Source organism: Triplophysa rosa, linkage group LG18 (genome assembly GCF_024868665.1).
Source record: "Triplophysa rosa linkage group LG18, Trosa_1v2, whole genome shotgun sequence".
Classification (NCBI taxonomy): domain Eukaryota; kingdom Metazoa; phylum Chordata; class Actinopteri; order Cypriniformes; family Nemacheilidae; genus Triplophysa; species Triplophysa rosa.
In genome coordinates, this window is record NC_079907.1 from 9,123,229 (window position 1) to 9,148,859 (window position 25,631).

The window sequence follows — 25,631 nt, forward strand, 5'->3', positions numbered from 1 at the left end:
GAATGAGTATGTAATTCGAAACACTTTTATTACAAATATTTTTTAGTTGTTATTTATTTACTTCCTATTTATGTTAATCACAATTCATGTTATATTAAAATAAATATGAATTTTGCTTTTAAAAAAAGTAAATTTTCTGATATTTTTATTTATTTATTTTGTATAGTAGGGGCGCAATCTAAAATCTTGCCTAGGGCACCAACAGAGTCTGGGCCGGCCCTGAGCATGACCCACACAGTCATGCATTGTTTCTGGGTCACATATCGAAAATACAGAAACCATATATTACAGATATTCAAAATAAGATCGATTTCACAGGAATTAGCAGCAGGAGAAATAAACTGTATAAAGTACTCTTATATAAAAGCTATCCTTGTAAGTAAATATGTTGTGGGAGGTTAATAGTTTGTATCCAGTCCTTCTGTTATTTCAACCGCAAGCAATAAGTCTGTAGATGACTGCTTATAAAACAGCATCTAATCACTACAGGGACATTTCTAAGGGATGTTTCTAATCGACTGGCCCATGTGGTAAATATACTATTGCAATTATATTGTATAAAACAAATGTGTTTTGTATGTAGTTTTACTGGAGATTACATCATAATTGGATTTGCCGAAATCCATGAAAGCACAATATCATTTATTAAGAAATTGGTAATATTGCAATTGTCAGTGAATTACATTTGTAAGTTACAGGTAAACAATCACCTGTTCATCTTTAACTAATCCCCTCCAAACTGCATTGCATTCATTACGATCAGATCATTAGCATAAGAAACTGAGACTGTTTTCATGGTATAGTAGTAATATCAAGTCTTTATTAAGCAATCTCTTAAACCACAGTAATGTGTTTACATTAGATAGGCCTTGGAATTGAGAAGAATGCAGAGTCCCTAATGAGATTAATTTAATCAAAGAAAAAAAAACTTAGCCTTATATACAAGTGGATGGGGTGGGCATGTGCAATAGGTGCAGGGGTAGTAAACTGGGAGGACCGGGAGGGGGAACATGGGAGAATGATGGTGGCATTAGTACATATAGCCTTTGGAATAGGGCTGAGGGCCCATGTTGGTGGCAGCTGGTTCGGGAGGGTAAGACACGCCCTCGTCCAGGTGAGACAGCGGCACTGTGTCCTCCTCGTTGACATAGCGTTCGAATTCCGCCTTCAGACTTGGCCGCTGATTGTCAGGAAAGGCCAAGGATATCAGAGCCTCCGGCTCACACACGAATTTGTAAACATAACGCTCGCCTGCCACCTGAAAAAGGCGCATTTATATTAGTGAACAGTGTAAATTTGAATTATGATTTATATAATATGAATTATATCTATTATATCTTTTTACTATACCATATACATATATGTATATGTATAAACAATAACATTCCAACGTTTTGCGTCAATTTACACGTTTCGCATGATCTTAAAACTCTTTTGAGCTAAAGGTGTATGCTTAAATGTTAAAAATGATTTTATACAAAACAAACATTTTTATAAAGACGACGACCAAAATAATTAAACCATGTATAAAACAATCTCAGGATAAGAACGTTCAAGAAGCTTATTAATACAATTTCGAGAGTACATTTTTACAAATTATAGGTAAAGGTTGGCTACTTTGAAGTAAAAATGAAAAATTAAATATATATATTTTTGTCATTTTGGCATATTAAATTACAACATAATCCCCATAGTTACATGTGTTATTTCTTAGTTTGTGGGCAAATGTATAAAGACTAAGTGATCCTAAACTTTTGAATAATTGTGTATATTTAAAAATGTTAAAATACAGTCAAAACATTAGATCAAGACAGAAACAACTAGAAGAAACCAAAATGAATACAGGATGGTGGCAATACCTTTTGCATAATTCCCTTTTCGTAATAGTAGCGCAAAGAGCGACTCAGTTTGTCGTAATTCATGGCTGGACGGTTCTTCTGCATTCCCCACAGTCTTGCCACCTAGAATGTGACAATAATAAATGTTTCATTTTTCATATTAAAATCATAAAAAAAACTTAATATTGTTTACAGATCTCTTGCCAAGGTGATCTGTCCAACGTATGTAATCAAAACTGCAGTAACTTTATCTGAACACAAGAGGTCACTAGTGCCCGTGTGGTTGTCGCAAACTGTGACACGGAAGGGCGAGTCACCGCAAATCTATGCAGTTCCATTTTTATATAACCAAATTACCCCTAAACCGTTACCAAAGACACCACACTGCAAACGACAGAAAAACGGGAATTTGATTTTAGGATTTCACAGTGGAAATACTAAATTACCCTTCTACACAACATAAAGGTTCAACTTAAGAGACCGTGAGAAATAAAACTGTTGCTCTCACGCCAGAAGTCTTGTAAGCTTGCTGACATTTGTCTCAGAGGATCATTTGTTTGGTCCATGAGAGGTCTGCGCTTTAATTGCGATCGTAAAACTTTAGTTGTAATGAATGATTCATACGTACAGTGGAGCAGAACCGATGGACGCATCTTTGTATAATAGTTACTGTAGTGCTGAGTCATGCCATTTAGCCGTCTACTGACCACAGACAATGGGAGGTTTACGCTCGTGTCTCGACCGCTGCGGTGTGTTCAGACTCCAGCAAAATGGAAGGTTGTAATATTTGGTAATGGAGCCATTCTCCGTTTTATTTCACTATGCTGTTAAGTGGGGTAAATAATGCATAGCAGCTAATGGAAAACTGGCATTGTGTGGACGAGTTGCTAGACCCTGGGGAAGCGCGAGCTGATCGTAAGCGAATCCTAAAATCCATTGTTTATTCTCTTCATACTCTTCAAAGCTGAATAAAGACTGCATGAAATTGATCCGAAACCCAAATATTCATATTGTCCACTTAGTTCTTTTTGAATGATCAATAGCTATTGATGGTTTCTGTATTACGTTCATATTTTGAGGCCTGTGAACTTGGAAGTGTGTAGTTTTCGCATGACTTAACGTTAGCATGACTTAACGTTAGCAGGACTCTGAACATGGCATTCAAATGTACAAGAAAGCAAAGCTCCATTTACGCCTCGTCTCGTAGTGAAGTGACGCATTTTGGCCCTATACAGTCACTGGCGATGTTAACGTGGCTCTGCTTATTGTATTTTGATAAAAAAAATCAATGACACGGTATATTTTTAGATGTTGGGCACACATTTACCTCCTCAGGCTCAATAAGTTTGAATTCCATGCCACGGCCAGTCCACGCAATGAAGTGCGCATTACCAGGGTCGTCCAGTAGTGCAACTAAGAACTGCCAGAGCTGCAGTGAGCCCCGGCGCTGATAGGGGGCGCCCTCACGGAACACACCACCTGCTTCCTGCTTCACCTCACCTAAGGCAAAGAGATCACCCATGAATTCACCTGTAAGCCACAGTTACATCTTCAAAACGTCTTTATATAAGCAAAGCTTATGATGTCAGTATGTTTACTGAAGACCGAGGATTAAAGAGAAAACACAGCGGAGCTCTGGACGAGCATGTGCACAAAGGAAGTCGAGGTTTAATTGGGTAAATCAGTCTCTTCTTCTATTGTCTAAGTCTTGGTGGCTGTAAGCCTTACTAACAAAAAATATAGTTTGAGCACGGGGACACTGACAGTAACTGACATCTCAACTGACTGCTTTTATTAAATCAGCTAGTGCAAAAACGTATAACATTTTACATTTCAGGACTTAAAATCCAACGGACATCTCAACGTTAACTATGCTTATGCATCGCAAGCACTGCTGGTTATCGTTTATGTGAGCTTCAAAAGTCTATGGGCAGAATGAAAACGTTTTTTTTCCTTTCTAAATTGAATCAAAATGATTGGGACAACAATTTGAGTGAATGTCTTAGTATTTGGTATGTTCCTCTTGTTTCTCTTTTGCGTGCATTTGAGCTGCCGTGGACTATTTGAAAATGTTCCAAAGTGTTTCAGTGGAAGGAAATCTAACCTTTTGTACAAATCAGTTAAAAATGTCTATTGTGACGAATGTGCTTATTTAGTGACTTATAAATAGTTTATAATCATGAATATTTATTCTTTATTTTAGGCAATTAAATTTCTTTACTCTGAGATTACACCCATTCTTAAATAATAGATTTTTGTGTCCTTTGGGACTTCACTGTATCATATGGTTTTGAAGATGTCTTTACTATTTTTAACGCCTGTGATTTGGGGATATCTGTCATAGGTATTTGATCTCAAATGACAAGATGTTGGCATATAAATCGGACATGAAAAGCCTTACCTTCCAATTTTTCAGGAACAACGCGGGAATCATTTTCAAACATGTAGCCTAAAGACAAGACAGACTAATTGTTAGTACATGAGTTTGTCGTGGGAAATGCCTTTGTGTTGGCCTGTAAACACTGGGCTAATGTAATAATGGCAGCCATTAGTAACAACAAACATTTTTCTGTCAAATTGACATTTCTGACCATACATTTTTTATTTACGAATTAATATTAAAGCAATACGTAACTGTTTTACAAGGTGGCTAATTCGTATGAATTTGTACTTATTCGTATGTTTTAGTACGAAGTAGATTTGCATAGTACCAGTGGCTTCAGAACTGCTTTTTTCTATTAATCGTGCATTTTTGTACCTACAAATTTATCCGAATTAGCCACATCGTAAAACATTCCTGTGAGATCAAGCTGTGTACGCATATGAAACAAGGATGATGAGATTTTTGTATCTGCCTCCTTACACGCATCACATCAGCTAAAAACACCTAAAATGGTGCAGAGAGAAGGGTTGCTTTTCCTCACTCCAGGAAAAATACTTGTCTTTTCCAGTAGTAATATTTACCCTGGAATTCTTTATGCAAGGCAGAAACGGATGTTCGTGCCAACAGAAACATAGACCCTCAGGCCTGGTTAGCCAATGACCACACGGTACTGGCCAATCCTGTTGTGCTTCGAGTGTGTAAGATGTGTGCTCTGGAAAATTCTAGGTGAACAAACCATGTTCTTCTGTGTTAGTGTGCATCGTACCGTCAGTGTTGTGCTGTGGGTTGGGGTAGCCTTCGTTGTGATGGTACATGGAAGGGCAACCAGGCACATCTGTGGGGTAAACAAACACATGACTCTCAGTGATATACACTGCAAAATGCACAATATGCTAATATTTATCTACATTCTGCTTTACGAGAAGAAAATGAGTGCAAGTAATTGTGTGCTGCGTTTGTAGAGTTGGTGAATGTCACATATGAAAACCCTTCCTCTCCCTTTCTTCTCTCTCTTTCTCTCTTATACTATCTCTGTCTCTTTTTCAATTTCATTTTTAAGTTCTTTACTAGCATGGCAAATATTTGTACATTCATATTGCTACACCATTTGTATTCTAGCATGCAAACAAAACCTTGCAAAAAGAAAATAAATGAACAGTAAAAGACCTCCCTGTTTGTCTATATGAAGTGTAAATAAGCAGCAGTTATTTTTTGAGGTGGAGTCGTGATTCATGGCTGCAGAACGCTGAGGCCACGATTAGAGGTCACAAGAGAACAGAGCTCTAAAGGAGCTGAACACTTTTCTACAGAGGGCTCAGATTAATGCCACTGTTGACTGAGAGGTTAGACTGTTAACAATGGAGGTGAAACTTGTTCATTTTCATTTTGAACATGCCGTGGGTTAAAAAAGATCTAGAAATAGATTTTTAAAGCATAACGCGTAATCTGTTCAGAGCATCAGTGGGATTCAAATGTGTAATACATCTGTAAATGGCTATAGAACATTTCAGGAGAATACAGACAGAGTAAAATAAAACTTAATGATCTAAAATGAATATTTAATAATATCCTGCAGAGTTTCTGCTGATAATATAGATGGTTCCATCGGACGCGCGTGTCTGGTCTGAAGTTAACTTCCTGTCTCTGTTTGTTATCATATAACTATTTATTTTATATTTAATTTAAAATAGTATTTTATTGTATATTAATTGTATTAAATGACATTAAAACTACTCAACAGTTTTTTGCCAGAAGTTAAGTTTGGGCAACATAACATTTGTTAATGTTGTTGCCACTGAAACTGTTTATAACTATAACTGTAATGAAAAATGTATTAAAGGTCCAGTGTAGGAAATTTAGCGGCATCTAGTGGTGAGGTTGCGAAATGCAACACTTGCAACTATCCACTCCTCTCCTTTTCGAAGCACTACGGTGGCTCACACAGGACTAAGATGTCATCACGTTTTGTTTCTTTTTATGAAGGAGATAACGTATATATACGAAATGCGCTCTGTAGAGCAGTTTGTCTGTTTAGGGGTACTGTAGAAACAACAAAGCGAATTGCATGTAAGGGGACCCGCGGTGTATGTAGAAATAGCTCATTCTAGGTAATAAAAACAAAAGCTTCATTATGTGAGATCTTTATACACCTCTGAAGACATAGTTATGTATATTATATTGCATTTCTGTCAACAGATTCTCCAAAAAATGATGCACAGCAACTTCAAATTAAATTAAATTTAAAAAATTGTATTAAATTAGAATAACTAAAAAATCTTTGACTCAATGAACATTTTTTGTTTTAGTTTTCTTTTTAACTTATGTAACAGAGCAGCCGCCGTCAGCCTGTGCAGGGATGAACCTACTGATAAGACGCCACACTATCTCCACAGATATGACAGGGTGGTTTATTCTCAAACAAACATGCTTTTGTTCAAGACTATCTCCTCCAAAGTTGCCACATTTCTGCACATATAAATCTGAGCTCTATAAAAAAAGGTTTTCTCAATAGTATAAGTGGAAAAAAAACAAAAAACGAAATATTTCGGGTCATATTTTGGATTCTACTTGGTTCCTGACTATACTTATTTATAGTCATAAATGTTTGTTTGTAGTCTCTTACAGATATGATAAGTATGACCTATTTTTTGGGGGGGGTTTGGGTTTGTGTATTAACCCCGTGGTCTGTCACTAAACTGAGCGGTAGTTGAGCATGGCTGGGCTGTGACTGAGCGTATGGTCTTAGCCCCCCGGCTGCAACGCTGCTGCTCCTCCCCTCTCTTTCGACACAACTTCCCCAAAACAACCCCCTTCCCCCCTGCCCGCTCGACCAGGCCAGTGAACGAGCTCGGGTTACAGAGGCTACGCTCATTTTTCCATTATGAGTTCATCTGCCTGCAGAAAAAGGAAGCCGCTGCAGCAACCCTACACCCCGAGCTCTCCGCTGGGGATTCTAGGGTTTCTAGTGCCCTCCATTTTCTCAATGAAATTCCTATGCCTCCCTCTCTCTTGAAGAACAGAAGGGGAGAGGTGAAGGAGTGCAGGCCTAGGAGCCGGGGAAAGAAGGACAGAAATACTGTCGAGACCTTCGCAAAGCGTCAGTGGGTGGTAAACAAAGTCAATTTGAAACTTACAGAGAGGGTGAGAGAGACAGAGAGAGAAGATTTGCCCACTAATTCAATTCTTACGGTCCATTCACAGCCTAATGTAAGAGAGGAGCACTAAACAATCATAAGGATTTTTTAAGAATATTTCTTGATTTACGTATATCTTACCACATTAAACAATATTTAGATTAGATTCTTTTTCTAAAGGTAAACTTCTCTTAAACATTTAAATTCTGTCATCATTACCTGTTCAACCCCCATTAACCCTCATGTCATTTTAAACCCATCTAACTTTGAACACATAAGAAGATGTTAGAGAGGTTTAGCCGAATGTCAGTAACTGACTCGATTGGTCATGGTTTGAAAGGACATGTGGTTTAGTAAATGATTACAGGATTGTCATTTTTGGGTCAACAGTACATAATCTTTTAAATGAAAAGTTGACACAAATATGACAAATCTCATTACTCATTCCGAACACAAACAAAGATATTTTGAAGAACGTTTGTAACAAAACAACATTGGCCCCATTGACTTTCATTGTATGGACAGTAGACCACCGAGACATTTCTCAAAATATATTTTGTGTTCTTTTATGTTCTTGACAGACATTAGTGTGAATAAATAATGATTTTTCTATTTTTGTGTGAACTATCCCTTTGAAAATGTTTACTGGAAAACCAGCCACTAAATACTGATGAAAAATGATTTCTACAATGAGAGAAGACACCATTTCAAAGCATCTCTCATGGGTCAGATTACTCTGCCCTTGGATCATGATCCCTCTACTGTTCTTTCGGTGAATTCATACAGCGTGTGTAATCTGATTTCTCCTTTGACTCACTCACCAGGTTCATAAGTGTAGTCGGTGGGTTCCTGTTTGACCATCACATGAGCAGGTGGAAACCTCTGCGGCTGTGGCCCAGCCATGTGGGCTGCCCGGTCATACAGAGGGTCCATGTACTCCTGCTTGAAGTTTTGCTGAGGTGGGTAGGGCAAACAGGGATCAGAGTGTTGCCGATTGTAACCGCCGTTTACGCTCCCGCTGGCATGGGGAGGATGCATGCGCTGCAGGGCTTGGCCTTGGGGACCAAATGGTGGGCACATGTCTGCCGAACCTGAAGGGAACCTGGAACTGAGGGGAGGTATTGTGATTATTTTTCACAATTCTAAATATAGTGACTTACTGTCAACATTTGTAAATCAGCTGTAGTATATAGAGTGTTGGTGTTACCTAGGGTTCATGGGGTAACTGTGACTGTGGCAGGCGTGGGATTGGCTGGCTGAGGGAGGATTCATGTACCCAGACTCTGGTCGAGTGCCCACTGTTGGTTTTGGGGAGTAATGCTGCATAGGTGACATAGGAGTCCCTGGACATGAGCTCTTGTGTCCTCCAGCTGCTGCCCCAGCTGTTCTCTTCTGGTCGTAGGCACTGCAGGGCACAAGGACAACATCATCGTCAGACACTTTACAGCTATATCACCCATCATGTGGTTGTATAATGACTGATGTTAGATGTTATACTAAATATAAAAGTCTTTCAAATGTTGGTGTAATTGACATCTTGACTTTTTATCTAAAGTTGGTGTATTTGTATGCACAAATGTATTAGTGAAGAGCTTGAGATTAAATATGAGATGCATACAAAAAACAAAATAGCGATTTTCATAATGTTGGTCTTTTCCAGTTTTACTGTACAATTGTATAAAATGTAATTGTACTGAGGATGTGTACATTTTTCTGTTATGCATATAAATAAAGAAGTGCTATCGGATCAATTAATCACGATTACTCGATTCTAAAATAAATGTTTGTGTTTATACAATACATGTGTGTGTGTTATTGATACTTATATGCATATACAGCCTACATAACAAATATTCATATGAATATATATACACATGCATTTGTTTTTAAATATAATTTATATTGTGTATAATTATAAATAAATATATATATATTTAATATATATACACAAACATACACACTATTATATAAACACAGACATTTCTTTTGGAATCGATTTATTGCGATTAATCAATTTGGCAGTCCTAAAATAAAAACTGTTGGACAAATGTTTAAATCTAATTTAAATGGAATATTTTTTATTAATTTAATAAATATTTAATAAAGGTACTTCATTTTTTAAATTTATATTATATATTATTTGTATTGTTTTATTAATTTCTAAAAGTTAATATGGTTCACCTGAGCGTGTTTAATAAACAGTGTACAGTTTTGCTGTGGTTATTTTGACGGACCTGGCGTAAAGGCACTGCTCTCCATTGGGGTAACTGAAGGTTTGCTTGTGGCTGCAGGACTGACTGGGATCTGATCCGGGACTCTGCGGCTCTTTCTTGATCTTCACCGGCGGGCTGTGGAATGCCACTGCTGCAGTACACAGAGAAACAGGTTCATTAATTAACCACATTCCACTTAATTCCTGTCTGAGACATCAAACAGGCCCGAATACTTTTGTCTGCACTAAAAACACTATACAAGTTTAATGATTCACAAATCTAAACAAGAGAACGATGAGAAAAGATACACATGTGCATTTCAACTAACTTAAAAGGGTTTGGTTTGTCCTCGGCCAAAGTATGGACAGTACAACATGCAAACTCGTAATCGCACACACACACAAACATTTAAGCAAATATCTGTAACTTCTCACTTAGATTTAAATCCACCATAGTTGACACAGTAAATACTATTATGTCTAATGCACTTCAAAGTCACTAATAAACAGGTATAGACATAAACATTCACAAGAATTTAAAGAGAACCTTTAAGTAGAGTTCACATGCAGGAAAATTTGTATTCTTTCTGAATTTTTCCTCTGAGCTTCAAAGCTCAAAACGTGTGTCTGGGGTTAAATGAACACACACCAGCACCTGGTCATTTGCATAAGAATTTTTGTGTTTCTTCAGTACGCTCAGCCCAGCTTTTAAAGGGGATTTTGGCATGGCTAAAGAGTAGCAGAGGTGCCACCCAGCTTGCGTGGGGTCTGGGTCTGAACCGCCGTGCTGTTTATTATTGGAAGGGAGCAGCCCGGCTCTAAGACTGCACGGTACAGGATGTTTTTCTGGGCCGAGCAGGGTAAACAGCAGCAGCTGTGCTCTCCCAGCTGAGTGGCCGCTATGTGTTTATGGCTGTTTATGTGTTGATTGTCGTGGGCGCAGACCTGACAGAACAGGCCGAAGCGCAGACTCGAGTAATTACATATTTCATTCACAAAAACAAGAACAAAAAGTGGGAAAGGCCTTGCTATACTGTAAAATTGTACCACAACGTTTGTCCCTCTTAAAGGAAAAACTCAAATAGAAAGAGAAAGCAAGTGAGAACAGACCAAAAAGCATTCATGGGTGGTACAGTGGACACTTTTGGCCTTGTATACTTCTATATGAATTTAAATAGATAAACAATGTTTCACACCTTCACTAGCTGGTTTAATTTGTTTACACCATTGTAATATCCATCGCATTCAAGATTATGTATTTAATCCCTTTCAAACGCACACAAAAATAAAATCGCTATAGAAGAAACATGGGCCGAATGGAGATTTCTGTCACATCTTGAGGGACATTTTGGGAACACGTAACATTATCAAGGCACATCTGTCTGTCTCTAAATCTCTGTGAGTTTATAGACGGATGGCAGTCGAGTAAACAGAGATGACAATGAAATGAACCTCTTGTTCTTTATTTGGTACAATTTGCCCAAAGTTCACAGTTTCTGCTTTCTCTCTTTACGATTCATGTGAAAGTCACGTCACTGTTCCGCAAAGACACTCGTATTTTCTAGGTTTTGTTTCTGTGGAGTTGTGAGGAGGTCATGAACTTAAATGTGGAATGTTACATCTGTGTGAAGTGTTTAGATATTCTTGGTTCATGGTCCGGTAAAGTGCGTAAGCAATTATATTGTATAATATAATATAAGAATAAGAGATAATTATAAGAGATTTCTTTATTAAATATGGTTTTAAGTTTAATTTAATGTGAGTTTCACTGGAAGCATAAGCCTATACTATTATTGTCTATTATCATAATATGCATAATAATACTATATTTCAGCTACAGCAGGACAGATCAACTATTTTTATTGCTTATGATCTTGCATTTTAATGGAATACATCCTTTTGTAAGCAAACCCATTTTTTTTACTTTAAACCGGCCCTAACACATGCGGTTTCTGCCAATCTCATATTAATCTTGAGTACCTAGAGAGTAGTATTGCATACTTCGTATCTTCGAAGAGTATTTTGTTTGATCACATTTATAAAAGATAGATACAGCTGTACGATTATTTCCGAAAGCATACGGCGCGTGCGGGGGGAGGGGTAGTCTGAACTAAAGCACATGCGCACCCATTGCCAATAAAACACAGACATCAGTTTCACTCACCGCATGCGGTTCATGTCCGGCATATTTTAGCGCTGGGATGGCTCCATATATCAGTTTCAAACAATCTCCAAATCCAGCGTTATATCCACCGTTTATATAACATTCATCACCCAAATGCAGTGAACAAACAAACACCTGAATTTCGCGAATGTATGCTCTCTCTCTCTCTCTCTCTCCTGCACACAAGTGAAAGTGACGTCTGCGCATGCTCCTTCTCCTGCTCTCCTTGCTGCCGCGTGGGCGTGCCGCATGCTTTTCCGGGAGAATTGTCCAATAAGGGACTAAGACAAATTGTTACGAAACAGTTTTATATGTTCAAAAAAAACTTTCCGAAACCTGTACGATCGCTGGGGGAGCTATCGAGCACAGAAATACTACGTAATACGCCCAACTCGTTTTTTGACAAGTTGACAAGGTTAAGCATGAGAAGACAGCATGTTTAACATTGTAAAGAAGTCAGAATGCATTACACCGTTGCACCACCCCTTTAAAGTTTGTGCGAGTTGTTCACACCATTATGCCAGCAGGGACACAAAAGTTGTCTTTATTTTGTCAATATTGTCGTTTTTATGAATAGTATTTAATTTTGAATACAGTTTCTCTCAATATTAGTTGTTGAAGCAGTTATTGGATATATGAGGTTTCAGAAGGACAGCAGCGAACTATAATATTCACCTCACAAAAGGAGATGTTTTGGCAAGTCCGACACTCAAGCTAAATGAGTTTGACACCTCTCGTTTAGATGCGTGGATGTGGATTTCTAGTACCTGATTTTAACGTTTACATCTCCTCTCAAGCTACATCTAAGTGAGAAAAACCAGTAGCATTGTACCTTAATGACAGGAGTATCTCCATTCAGGATGAGCCTATAGTAACGGGCCGGGCTGGAGGCGGGGGGATGGACTTTACATATGTAAATAGCAGGATTCAGTGACGAGGATGAGGAGTGAAAAGTGATGGTCATGGTTGAGTGCTTTAGGAAGTGGGGGATCGTTATGGAGAGCTATTCAGTTCACTCCCACCACAAACAAATCTCAGGACCTCGATACCCCCCTGCCCCCCAAACAAGAAAGATTCACCAGCTGTGACAGATGGAGGTGTGGTGGCTTGGCAGAGTTCTGGGGGATCGTCTTCTGAGAGTGTGTTTAATTAATGACAAGTAAATTTACTTTGAATTAAAAAATGTGCTTTTATGAAGGACACTTTTATTGCTCAGAGATGGCTCAGATGATTTAATTTTCTCATTTATGTATTAACTTTGTCTCTGATGATATACCTGTATTTGTTAGGAAAAATACATTTACATTTAGCAGACGCTTTTATCCAAAGCGACTTACAAATGAGGTAAACAATAGAAGCAATTGGAGTAAAATACAAATAGACACACAGACTATCAATTCAATTGACACATAATAGATGATAATAGTATAGATCCATTGTTTTTTTTTTTTAAATCCTTGATTTTCATTGCAGTATCTTGACAAATCTTAACAGTTTGTGACATTGTTAGAATTGTGATATTCTTATTTAAGCAAAGGTCTTAAATTGAACCTTCCTGTCAAGAGATCTCATTTTATTTTTATTTCCTATAGGGTTAACGTTGAAAGCCTGGAGTCTTTGAGCATAGCCTTGTAAAAATAATCATATTTCAGTCTGATTTAAGCTTGGACCTGAACTCCTAGATATAGTATATTTTAACCTCAACACTGCTGATTATCTGGACAGTTTTAAAGCACATATTGTATATTCATGTCAGGATTACGACCTGGAAATTTTCATTTCATGACAGCTACAGTTCAGCCAAACTCTTCTTCGACTTCATCGTACAGTTGGCTTTGAGTAATTATATCTCAAAACTATAAACACATCATATTATACCGGTCGTGGCCTGCTGTTAAATAAAGTACAATATCCTGAGCAGAAAGAGTGATTACTTAAAGACTGTTTGATAAAACTGTGAACAAACACAGACCAAAAGACCATCGCGTTGAGCTCAGTCTGGTGTGGTGTGATCACTCACACGTGTTTGATATTTGAGCTGATGTTGTGACAAAATCTGATTCAGCATTATGATAACAGCCTGCTGGACGGTCAGTGAAGAGATGCCACCTGGCTTTCCATCGGCCATTTGAGAGCAACAGTGACAAATCAATAGAACAACAAGAATGCCAATTATGTCAGAATGGCTTTAAGGTTAAAATGGCAGTATTGATTTTGGGCCGACCACTTAACACGACCCTCAAAGCTCGACTGGTTCTTTTTAAGTACTGACTGTCGTAGGAAGTACATCAGTGGTTAAATAGAATCACAAATGACAAGGTAGTGAAACAGTGATAAATAACAATCTTGTTGCTGCATGTTCAAACTAATGTTTAAATTTAAAAAGTGCACTTTAAAAATGCTGGGTTGTTTTAACCATTTGAAGGTTAATTAAATCGCGGTTGGGTTTTTACCTTACCATGGGTTGAAACAAACCACCATTTGTTGGAGTGGTGACAATTATTCACGAAACACACATTATTTTGTTCATCAAAAAATGCAAATAATGCTACGGAGATATAAAATCCATAAATCGGCTCTGGATGAGTGACTCATAACGCCAAGGCACTCAAAAATGTATGAGATTTGTTTTTAATGTAAAGCTATGTGAGAATAAAAGCTTTCACTACATTTGATAATAATTTAATTTATTCTCATTTAATTATTAAACATTTAATAAATGTATCTTTCACTACATTTTCGAGTGCCTTGGCGTTTTTTTGACACGTTATTTTGTTGTTTGTTTTTGTTAAAAACTGCAAAAATCATGATGTTATTCAAGATTATTGATTGGTTTATTAAGACTGATTTCCATCTATTAGTAATTTTGTAAAAGTTTAACATAAAAAAACAGAAATTATGATTAAAAAACATATCAGGTTTAAACTAAGTTCTACTAAATTCTAGCCTGTTCTAAATTTTAAAATAATAATTTTGTTAATATTAAAAAGATCCAATATCAACCATTAGTTTTTGTCATTTGGTGACTGTCTTGTCTTGTTGTAGAAAAGAGGATCAGTTCTTGAGTTGCTTTTTGGCTCCTCACAATACCTCATCGCCAAAAATGGCAGACATCAGAAAGTCTGAAGGGAGAAAGAACCATAAGGATTCTTACTTTAGGTTTTACAGAAACAATGTCATTTTTCAGAAAGCAGCAACACATGCCGGGCATGTGGCGTTCACGTCAACATCATCCGAATGAAAGACTAACAAAAGAGGAAGTTCCATCTCACATGGGGATGGCCAGGGGTTTTCCATTTAAACTGCACTGGGCTGGCATATGGGTTTGACACCCACTTACGACTGTCAGTGACAGTTCCCTTTTGGGTTTCGCTGAAAGATTGTTAACAAACCTGAAGGACGAGATGTGCAGAAACCGACAGACACAATGTCCCGTGCGGTGCTGAATTTGGATCCTTTCAACACTTACTTTGTTTAGAACACGGTTTTAGATGCTTAAAGCGTTTAAGTGTTTTTGTGTAGAAAAGCCATGTCGTGTTTGGGTGTGGACGAGACTAGCTGAGGACATGTTGCCCGAGTGACGTCCGGCACATTTCTGTTAACTCCACAGTATCACTTCCTTTTTAAACAGAAGTTTTCGCCTTATAAAATATTACGACAGCTTTGGCCGATAAAAGAAATGCACCATCCTGAAATGGCATCAAAGCATTCCATTTTGGTTTTCTTTTTAGGAGTCAAATGGATAAATATAAGCTGGTGATGCTATAGAATGATGTCACCCATGCGCAACATAATAGTGTTGTACGCTCATATGGAAAGAGTAATCAAACGCTCAACCTCACATTAGTCAACTCTCAATATATAGCGATCCCCTCTTAATCTTTAATGCGTATATTGATTTTCTGATCATTGTGGAAATTACATAATGAACCCTACAGTAGAGATAGACATACAGAACGGAGGTGTGTAGACCGAGACCTTTTTATCTCTAAAGCACGATAACACCTGTCCATTGGATTTCTGTCAAGCTTCTGAGAAATACATTTCTTCCTTGTCTCCACGTGTCTCATCTGACCTGATATCTTAATTATACAGGCAGGGAGAGATAGAGAAACACTCAACCTTTTACCTAAGGTGCCTGATCTACCCCAGGATCATCCTGGATCGATTCATCATTGCTTTTTCAATTCGAGACCTTGCTGAGATTATGCTGAACCAGTGGACTAGGAAAAGCCATTTAGACCAAGTGATGACTTGCATTATTAGCTAGGAAAAGACCAAATGCCATCTAGTCTATGGATGATTCTAAAGCAGGCTCCAGGTCTCTGATGTCTGTCATTGTGTGTATGTTATGTTACGTGTGGCTATGTTATCATTAGCCCTCATTTCTCATTTCCTATAAGGGGCGAAAAGATCTCCCCTTTGAGAGGAGGGAGGAAAAACAATTTCCTGGTTAGGTTTAGAGTGACCCCCCAGTCTCACTCACTGCCCCAGTAATATAGTAAAATACACACCGCTGTCTACTCAATGAGCAAAGGCATCGCCTCAGTGGACATACATCAGCCTGCAAAGTAAAATGTGTAACTTGTTGCAACACCAGACTGACACACAACAGCTTTAAAAATCAGGATGTTTTACACAAGTGTCCGAACTGCCACTGCTATGTATTTGCCATAAAAGGAAGTCTTGAGAAAGAAAGAAAGAAAGAAAGAAAGAAAGAAAGAAAGAAAGAAAGAAAGAAAGAAAGAAAGAAAGAAAGAAAGAAAGAAAGAAAGAAAGAAAGAAAGAAAACAGGCCGTGTTAAACAGCGTGACTCTCCGGCACCCCAAAAAATCATGAATGGAGATTTCGTTTTCACTCAATGTGCTGCCTCAGCCAGTCCCTCACAACCAGCCCATTCATAAAAAACGTGGGGCTTAAATGCGCGCGTGTGTCGGTGTGTGCGTACGCGTGTGGCTCGTTTCTCTGCAAAAAGTTAGTGAAAGAGGAAAGCCTGGCCCCCTCTACGGGGTAGAATGACTGCTCTCTGTACATTTTTGGCACTCCTGGGGATGTTTTTGCAGACTTTGTTGCATAGCAGCTGTATTTTGGAAAGTCGAGAGCTGTAGAGCTGCATATTTTTGTTGGAGGTGGGGGATGGGGGGGGGGGGGGGCACGACAGAACGATCCAGTGATATATCTGACACGTCGAGAAAGCTAGCGGAAGTCCGACGCAATACAAACAAGCTTGAAACTGTAAATTCAGAAAACCATCTGCATGACTCTGTCTGCTTTTTTCCTTTGTAGACTCTATTTTGGAACTGGATTTATAACCACGACTTCCTATATAATTACTACAAGGCACAAAACCAAACAATAGCTCTCACAACACAGCATTTGCTGGATTAACTCACATCTTGGAACACTCAGGGTTGAGAAAGCAAGAAAAGAAGAGGGAAGGCAGTCCACATTTCCACATTTCGGTACAGTTTGAAGAGAAACAGGATGGGGGCGGGGTTAAAGACTCATTCAGAAAAAGGAACCGTGAGGGTGGAGTCTGTCCTGCTCTTGGGCATTTTCATGAATGGTAGAAAGAATTCCTTTGAGTGCTATAACAAACAGAACAAAGTGCGTTTCTTAATACTCGCAGTGTGACTCATGTCATTTACAATATTGATTTTTTTCCATTGGTTTGTTTATCTCACCACAAAGCTGCATTATTAATATTTTTAAAACTGTAAAATGTTTACACTGCTTGTTTAAAGTGTCTTGTTCAGGCCCTTAAAACAAAACACATTTTCATTATAACCAAAGTAACTTTTTTTTAATAATAACTTTTTAAAAAATATTTATTTTCATAGAAATGAAAACGTAGAGAGGTTTGCCTTATTTCTAAATTTGGATAATATTTCTTTGTATTTGTGTTTTAAGCATAAACCATAAACAATAAACTTGGAAACTCAATATACCGCATTACTTTGTTCCCCCCCAAAAAAGAGTTCTTATTTTAGAACATGGAGATGTCTCTGAACCACCAAAATACTTTTTTGTTGTGTGCAATTATAATTTAGAAAGTAAAAAAATCCCCACAATGATTTATTGCTCTAATTCATACACTTTGGCCACTCCCTACATGTTTTTACAGCACTGTCTGATCTCAAAAGCGTAGGAGCCATTTAGATGCCTTCAACTGTTAATGATCCCCAAATATGGAACTAGCCAAACTAGGCATGTTTTATTTATTGCCCAACTTGGTTCTTTGGATGACCGTTTATGCATGAGGCACAAAAATCGAACCAACTGCTGAGTTTCACTGCTAATAATGACAAACAAAGGTCACAGTTACAACAAACGGAGACTCTCAATGTGGAAAAACAGAGATGGAGATATATTTGCCAGATGTGCAGGTGTTGCACAACAGCATGTCCACCACCCCCACTTCTTTATCTGGCATTCCACTCCGTCCCGGAGTTTAAGGCTCACGGTTGTGCCCAGACAGGAAACGACCTGACTGACAAAACAACTAAACACTTGAGTCGATACGTCTTGTTTTTATCCTCTTGTGCGTTTACGCACAAAAGGCAGAGAGACAGTTATGAAACGTAAAATGCTGGCACGCTTCAGCAAAACATCTGACTCACCTGACTGTTATGCTAATCTCACTAAATTTAAACGCATCAGGGGCGAGGTTGTGCTTTTTGGATCTGAGCTGGTGGCATAAACTGACCCATGCCGGAGACCGCAAACGTGGGAGAATGTTTATGTTTATAGCTGCTTTGTCAACTGGAGTCTTTTTTCAACCAAAAAAGCTCAATTGGAGTCCGCTGGTGAGTTATTACCGCATAATGTCTAAATGAAAGGGCAGGCGTTGCTGTCAGTCAAAGCTTTGCTCCACTTAACTAATGTGACAGACCCGTCAGCCTGAGCTCCCATCTCCTCTGTGAGTATTAGGAAAGGCTGTCAATGCCAAAGAGCACTGGTGATTGGTTATGTCCTGATGGGGTTAAGTAGACATGACCCTTCCCTGCCCCAGAGTTCATCTCCACTTCCTCCCCTCATTGTTGCACAACAGACAAGAACAATATGTTATGGGGAGCATCTGTCACTGGAGGTCACATCTAACCGGGTTCTACGGTGGTGTTTGCACACATAAGTTTGAGAATCGCAAGACTCTCCTCCCTCTTTTGCGAGCCACTGCCCGGCTCGCGTTACAATTACTGTTTTGGAAAGAAAAGATCTCATTTACTGTGACTCATGCCTTGAACTCTGCAACCTTTAAAAAGTGCCATTAGGGTTTCCACAACAGACTTGCCAACGTGGTAAAGGCCCAACCCAATAAGTTTGTGAATGGCTGTAACAAAAGGTTGGAGGGGAACTGTTTACAGAGCGCATGCCACAAAGCCTGGCACGCCATTGATGGGAGACAAAACAAAATTTAAAAAAAGCAGTTAAAAAGGCAGCGTCGGTGTTGTGCGGTACAGGAATTTGCTTTGCCATTTACACCTCCGACGGACACAAAAGGGAATCTTTGTGTTTGACTCTTGAATGATCTTTTACCGGTTTCCTCAGCTGCTCAATTGAACCTTTCAAGCCGATGCAAATGGAACGTGCCCTTTAGTAATGCGTCAGCGTAAGAGTAGTAGGTCATGTATCAAGTGGTTTTTTTTGAGCCCGAGGCCAGGACTGCTCCTCTGAGAACCTCCACACCTCAGCCTCCAGCAATTTGTCAATCAATCGGTTTTGGGACAAATAATCAGATCTTTTTCTCACACTCTCTGGTTTCAGAAATCACATTAATGTTTCATCAAGGCATACGTTAGAATTAGAAAGCTTTACTTACAGTTCTCCGAGTGGAAATCAGGAACAAACTGCTCATCGCTGTCAGGAACTTGAGCTGTGGAGACCAACAAAAAAAAAACGTGAGCGTTAAACAATCAAAATATGCATTAACAAAGATTTACTATAAGAAAAATGCAAAAATAGGAACCAGAAGTTATCAATCACGTCTGAAATTAGTTGAAAGCTTTAAAACATATTTTATGGTGGTTAGGATTTATGTTTTCCTGTGGTTCGTGCTTTCTGCCCTCCGTGACTAAAAGATCAGACTTTGAATGTGTCTTTAAACCGAGTCATTTTTCTTGAGCGCAGTCTAAATGGACATTGTGATTTGATGAAGGGATGGGCCATCCATTAGCCTAGCCTGTGTCTCCCTTCATCATCTCTGTGAAACCCAAGTTAGTGCCTCTGGACAGCCCATGACCTTCACCTCCACTTTTCGATGTGCCAGCACTTTTCCACGGGCAGCAAATCAATATCACCACTGAGTGTTGTGCATGCTTATGTGTGTGTGCGGGGATATCTTGATTACTGCTGAATTCCATCAGATGAACAGTAGATGGGCTATTGTTACTCTCCTCTCAAAATTTTCTCCTTGCTTCTTTGGGAACGTAGTTGAATGCACTTAGTGAAAGGCGAGGTGAGATCACTGATTCATTCATAAAGCTGAAGCTTTGTAATGTCTGGCACTCCCACTCCTCTGTAGCGAGGTATTGTCCTCGGGCAATTTAACAGACTTACAAGTAAACAAGTTGCTTCACTAGATATCAAACTAGTCTTATTTAAACATACAGTAATTGGTGATATCGCAAGAAGTGATATCCATCCATCCCTAACCGACACTCTTGATCTTACTGACAGATGTACAGACTTTCACACTGATGTAGGCAATCATCTACCTCATCCATAGCAACCTCAAAAGAATAAAGCAAAAGAGAGCAAATCCAACCCGATTGTAATTAATACCAAAGTTCTCATCTACTACACATACAAAAAAACTGAAGGACATTCTTAGACAATCTTGATGAGCTTGGTGAAGTGTTCTGGAATTCATCACCTGCTTTGAAGCCTTTGAAGACTGGCTTTTAGGGTCACGCAATAAGTGTTCGAGACGGAGCGAGAGAAAGAATAGAGCAGATAAGTGCAAGCGAAAAAAGCAAAAAAGAAAGACTGCACTGTGTTTCAAAAGTTTAATGAGTTTCTAACCAAGAAAAGATAACTTTGATCCCTTTCTTTAGGTAGAACCGTTGGCATGCATACAATTGTAAGATTAGCGTATCTGGCGTAGCGTTCTGCCATGCCTTTGGTGTTGACGGCGAAAGCAAAATGTGAATTCTGTTGAGCTTCAGACTGTCTGTGCCTCTTCAGAGGTCACGCTGGATGAAATCAGCTGACACGTACACAGGCAATGGATATGTCTCGTACACTTATTGAATAATAATGTACAGTAAGAATCGATAACGTCTCATAAAGGGTATTAATACAAATCTCGCTGAGTCTGCATTTTGAGTATTTGTAAATTTGCAGACTGGTTCGATAATGGAGTATAGTGCCAAAGACTGACACTCAATGCAGTCTGGAAAAAGGCCCGAGTTCACAGTTTACTTTTCTGCTCTCTGTGAATTTTGCTGATAAAATAAGGATGGCAAATAGTGTAAAGTAGAATGGATAAATAAATGTGGCCATGCTGAAATTATTGTCCTTGAAAAAAGCAGCTGAAATTTAAACATATTGCCAAGTGATAGCTTCTGATTTCCTTAGTCATGGTCATATTGCCCTTCCTTTTTCAGCAATGAATTTCTAATCATAACTTTCTGACAAAAATTTAAAAAAATCAACAATGGAAATGAAACCTTTGTCCAAAGCTGCAAACTTCACACCAGCTTCTCTGAGCAACACAAATTTGCTCTAAAATCCTGAATAAATACAGGGGTTTCATACATCTAATCACTCTTATTTTTAATAAACCGAGGAAAACTGAACTAAATTAAACATGACAGCCTGAAATCTGTATTTTTGTTGCAAGTGCCCAGAAACAAAAAAAAGCAAAAAAATGTTTTTTTTTATTACAGAACACTTTAAAAACGTTTAGGTAGATAACTTATATACTTAAAGATGGCAGCTTAAACAATTTTTTTTCTCCTCTCTGCATTCTCATCTGACACGCTCTTGGTCGTGTTGCTCGTGTATGACCAATGACAACAGTTGTGATTTCAATATACTTCTTTTTTTCTTGGGCCAATTCCTTCTCTCCCTCCAGCCAACAGACTATAAACACAGAAAGCCAGAATGTTAAAGATTTAAATCTATCTCCTTAACATTAATCTGCCAGTTCCTGTGTGACGGAAATGGTACTGATGTTCCTTTGAGCGTGCTCGAAAAACGACGTTAATTTCATAGATCCTGCTCTTATCCTGTTGCTATACTGTAATTATATTACGACCATTTAAGTTTCTTCTTTTCCGCCCAGAGGCGTTGTTTTTATGATCTGGAGCCAAAATTTGGCCCACCATAATACATCATTCAGATTTGTTTGAACATTTCTGAAAACGGAACAAGTGTGATTTTTAAAGAGTTAGAAAAAGACGAATACTTTGAATCTCAGCGCCTCAAGCTCTGCAGTCCACAGGGCTGACTAATAGCAACCCTGATCTTGACTCTCTCAATCTATATTAGTCTGTGTGTGTATGCGAGGGCATACGTGGTCACATCAGACCGTGTGTCTGTGCATAACTGTGGGAGTGTCTGTGTGTGTGTGTGTTCGCTTCAAGCCAGTAAGCTTCCAGGAACATCTTGTCAGGGGCTTTGAAATGCAAGTCAGCACATGACCAAAGTTTGTCTGTGCAAGCGTGGAGACATGTTTCCTTTTCTCAGAGGCAATCTGAATTACTTTTTTCGGGCCAGGCAGATCCTGGGAAAGCCAGGTCTGTCTTAAAAACTAAAGACTACTGACATGACTGTACAAGCTTTTCTATTAACAACTTTTCCATGTATATGTTTTTTCCGGGCGTTTAAAGTACAAAGTCACTCCAGCAGTGTCTGTGTTAACAATATAGCATATTACTCACCATAATCACCTGATTATAAGCTATTCCATCCAAACAGGAACAAGAAAAGCAAAAAAGCGATTACTCTTTAATAGAAAGCGTGTGTGAGCAATAAAGCTGTTCCCTGCTCTTTCTCTGCCATCAAAACACTGAAATCACTTGTTTGAAAGTCATAGCAGCTTTGCTACTCTTTTTCTACTCCACCTGTTAAATTTCAGTAGACTTGTCGAGGTGTCTGGCTTTGGGATGGTTCTCATTGTTATTGGTTTATGGCCATTGCCTCCATTGTTTTCTGACAGATGTGTGAAGTTCACAGTTTGACGCTGCATAATAATAGCTGATAGTTCTGTTCCGAGGACGAGGAAACCAAAATAGTCTGTCTACAACTTGTATTTCTCTATAATCTCTTATTCTGGTTTGACCATGCACAGAAAATCCCTTTTAAATGCCTGCATAAACAATGACCTCTGGAGTATTTTAGACCCAATAGTTAAACGTAAACAAAAAATCCAGATAAAAATCAGATTTGGAAAAAACGTACACATATAAAACAGTAATTGCATCTTAGCCCTATAATTTTCCAATTCTTTCCTGCAATTTCAGGATAAAAATACTGCATCCATATCTCTTATGCCATCCTAAAAGCATGCGCTTAAAGCAGAGTTCATTTCTAAGCGTACAGTTCTCGATAATACAAGCTATACATGCACAAAAATTAAAATTTAATTGCATTCATTTCACCTCCCAATTAATATCATATAACACACACAACATTTTCTATGAGGCAGATGCATGTTTCATTTAAAACAGCAGGGTTCTGGCCACCCGCTCTCACTGAGAGCAGCTTTTGTGGTCTTTACACTCTGACATATACACAATAGATAGTTTCTGGCAGGGTTCATTTAAACTATTTGCCTTCCGACTATCCAGCTTTGATACTGTTTGTTTGCGTTGCCCGAGTGTACTGATATTAAGAGCCATTGTCCGGATCTCCAAATAAAATATAATTAGCATGTACGACATTGTGTAATTACAGCCTGTTTGGTACATTTTAAAGATGTGACACTTTTACAACATCCTCATGATTAAAAACTGATCGACAAAGTACAAATATATAATCAATTACATTTTTGTTGCTTTTAAAAAGATTTTAATAACTAAATGATTTTGTGTTGCTGTATCATATGATGAGTCTGTGACTCCTGATAAAAGAATTATATCGGAAGACTTAAATATTTTATTGAACGATTTGTTTTTTCCCCTCAATATTTCTAAAGTACAAAATGTAAAGTATTTGTGATAACGCCATCTCTATTGTTTTCGCATCAATTCTCAGGTCCCATTAAGCATTGTGCACGTGCCTGTCCTCCTGTGACATTTCCTTGTTCATTGCCACTAGAGGGACATATTTATTACAATATAGACACACAATACATGCTTAGAAAAGGTGCATACCTTCAGTGAGCCATGTCTCCTGAAGTTGGCTTAAATCCTGAAAGAGATCTGCAAAAAATACAAATCATTACCTCAATGGGCTATTTTTCACAATTAACACAAATACTTATTGTATTTACTAATGTCTTAAATATTAATTTATATATTTATCATTTTTGTGACAGTATTTAGTAAATTAAATATTTTAAAAATTTGCCATTAAATCACTGTTCCAGACAACCTAAGGTGTTCTGATCATTGAGCTAATGCAGATAATAGATAACATTTACATTATATATTTTCAATTATTTATTGTATACCTTCAGATTCCTGAGGGGGTAATTCGGTGTCCATGTATTTCCTCTTTGTTACCATCAACAGTCTATTTAGGGGCCCATTTCCTTGGGACCTCTTCAAAACAGAATACATTTTGTAAGTGAAAATAAAAGCAAAATAATAAATAAATAATTAAACAACATTACAACAATACAACAAATGTAGTAAAAATAAACAAAAATAAGTTATTGTTACACTATACCGTGGCAAGGTACAAAAATCCAGGATACTGTCAGTACACGGCACTTTTTTGCAATGTATTTTAATGCCACAGCTTACAGGGCAGTTGGGGTGATGCTTACATCGGATCTCAATTCTGTTCATTACATCTTACGTTACCAAACACTTTAAATGTGTTCAAGCGCTGACAATTGAATCATCCTGAATGTAAAGAGAAGTTTTGATTGCCCTCGCTCTTTATGATAAACAGTCAGTAGCCTACACTCACACAAACACACGCACACACACACACACAACATCACACCGAATTTGAGGACAAACGCATTTAGCCTAAGTGAAATGATGCAACTTTACACTTTGAGCAATACAATAATAAACAACATATTTAGTTTTGCGTTGTTTCGGACCAAACTGAAAACAGTTTTAAACGCAAATGCCTCGCTTCAAACAAATCACATGCAACAACGATAAAGCAACACCATAACATCCCTGCATAAAGCCCAACGAAGCTTTAAAGTGAATAAACCCATACTCACATTAGCTAAAGTATAAGGCACTTGCTGGTCCAGATATCCATCCATTTTATAATCCATGCCTTAACCGTTTGTGGTCATTTAGGCTGTGTTTTAATGAGATCCACGCAGACTGAGAGGGGAAGGAGGAAGACCGACAGAGCAGCAGCAGTTTGTGAATGGAGCGCGAGCAGGCTGCATACGTAATGAGCTTCATTCACAAAAAAACACAAGAGGACGTATAAACACACACTCGCACCTAAACCACAGTTTGGGTAGCACGAGACCTATTCTTTGCTACATGTTAGGCATCGAGCTATTTGTCTGCAACGCTTTTTTTGTAGGGTGAAAACATTTTACACTGAGAATTTATTGAGGTATATGCCACGTTCTCTAATAGATTATGGTTGTGGATTTTGATGTTAAAGTTATTTGGTGCGTTTTAAAATGGCCCAAAAAGACTCAAGAATACGAGTGAGTGTTTCGGTGATACTGTTTGTCCGGCCACATGAAGTTGGTAAAAGAAAAAAACACTTTTCCAAAATGTAACTGCCTGATTTTAAGTTGCTTTTCTCA

At 38.2% G+C, this 25,631-nt stretch overlaps 1 protein-coding gene across 1 annotated transcript; it reads right to left on the minus strand.

The window, feature by feature from the left end:
- Window positions 1-798: 798 nt before the first annotated feature.
- Window positions 799-25,245, minus strand: etv4 (ETS variant transcription factor 4). Its single transcript, XM_057358441.1, has 12 exons — window positions 25,080-25,245; window positions 24,348-24,438; window positions 24,049-24,096; window positions 19,551-19,604; window positions 9,590-9,719; window positions 8,563-8,760; window positions 8,177-8,463; window positions 4,988-5,056; window positions 4,240-4,287; window positions 3,166-3,338; window positions 1,860-1,961; window positions 799-1,258 (listed from the first exon to the last, which is right to left on the minus strand). The coding sequence occupies exons 1-12, from the start codon at window positions 25,134-25,136 to the stop codon at window positions 1,031-1,033; spliced, it is 1,485 nt and encodes a 494-aa protein (XP_057214424.1). The 5' UTR covers window positions 25,137-25,245; the 3' UTR covers window positions 799-1,030.
- Between the last annotated feature and the right edge of the window lie 386 nt (window positions 25,246-25,631).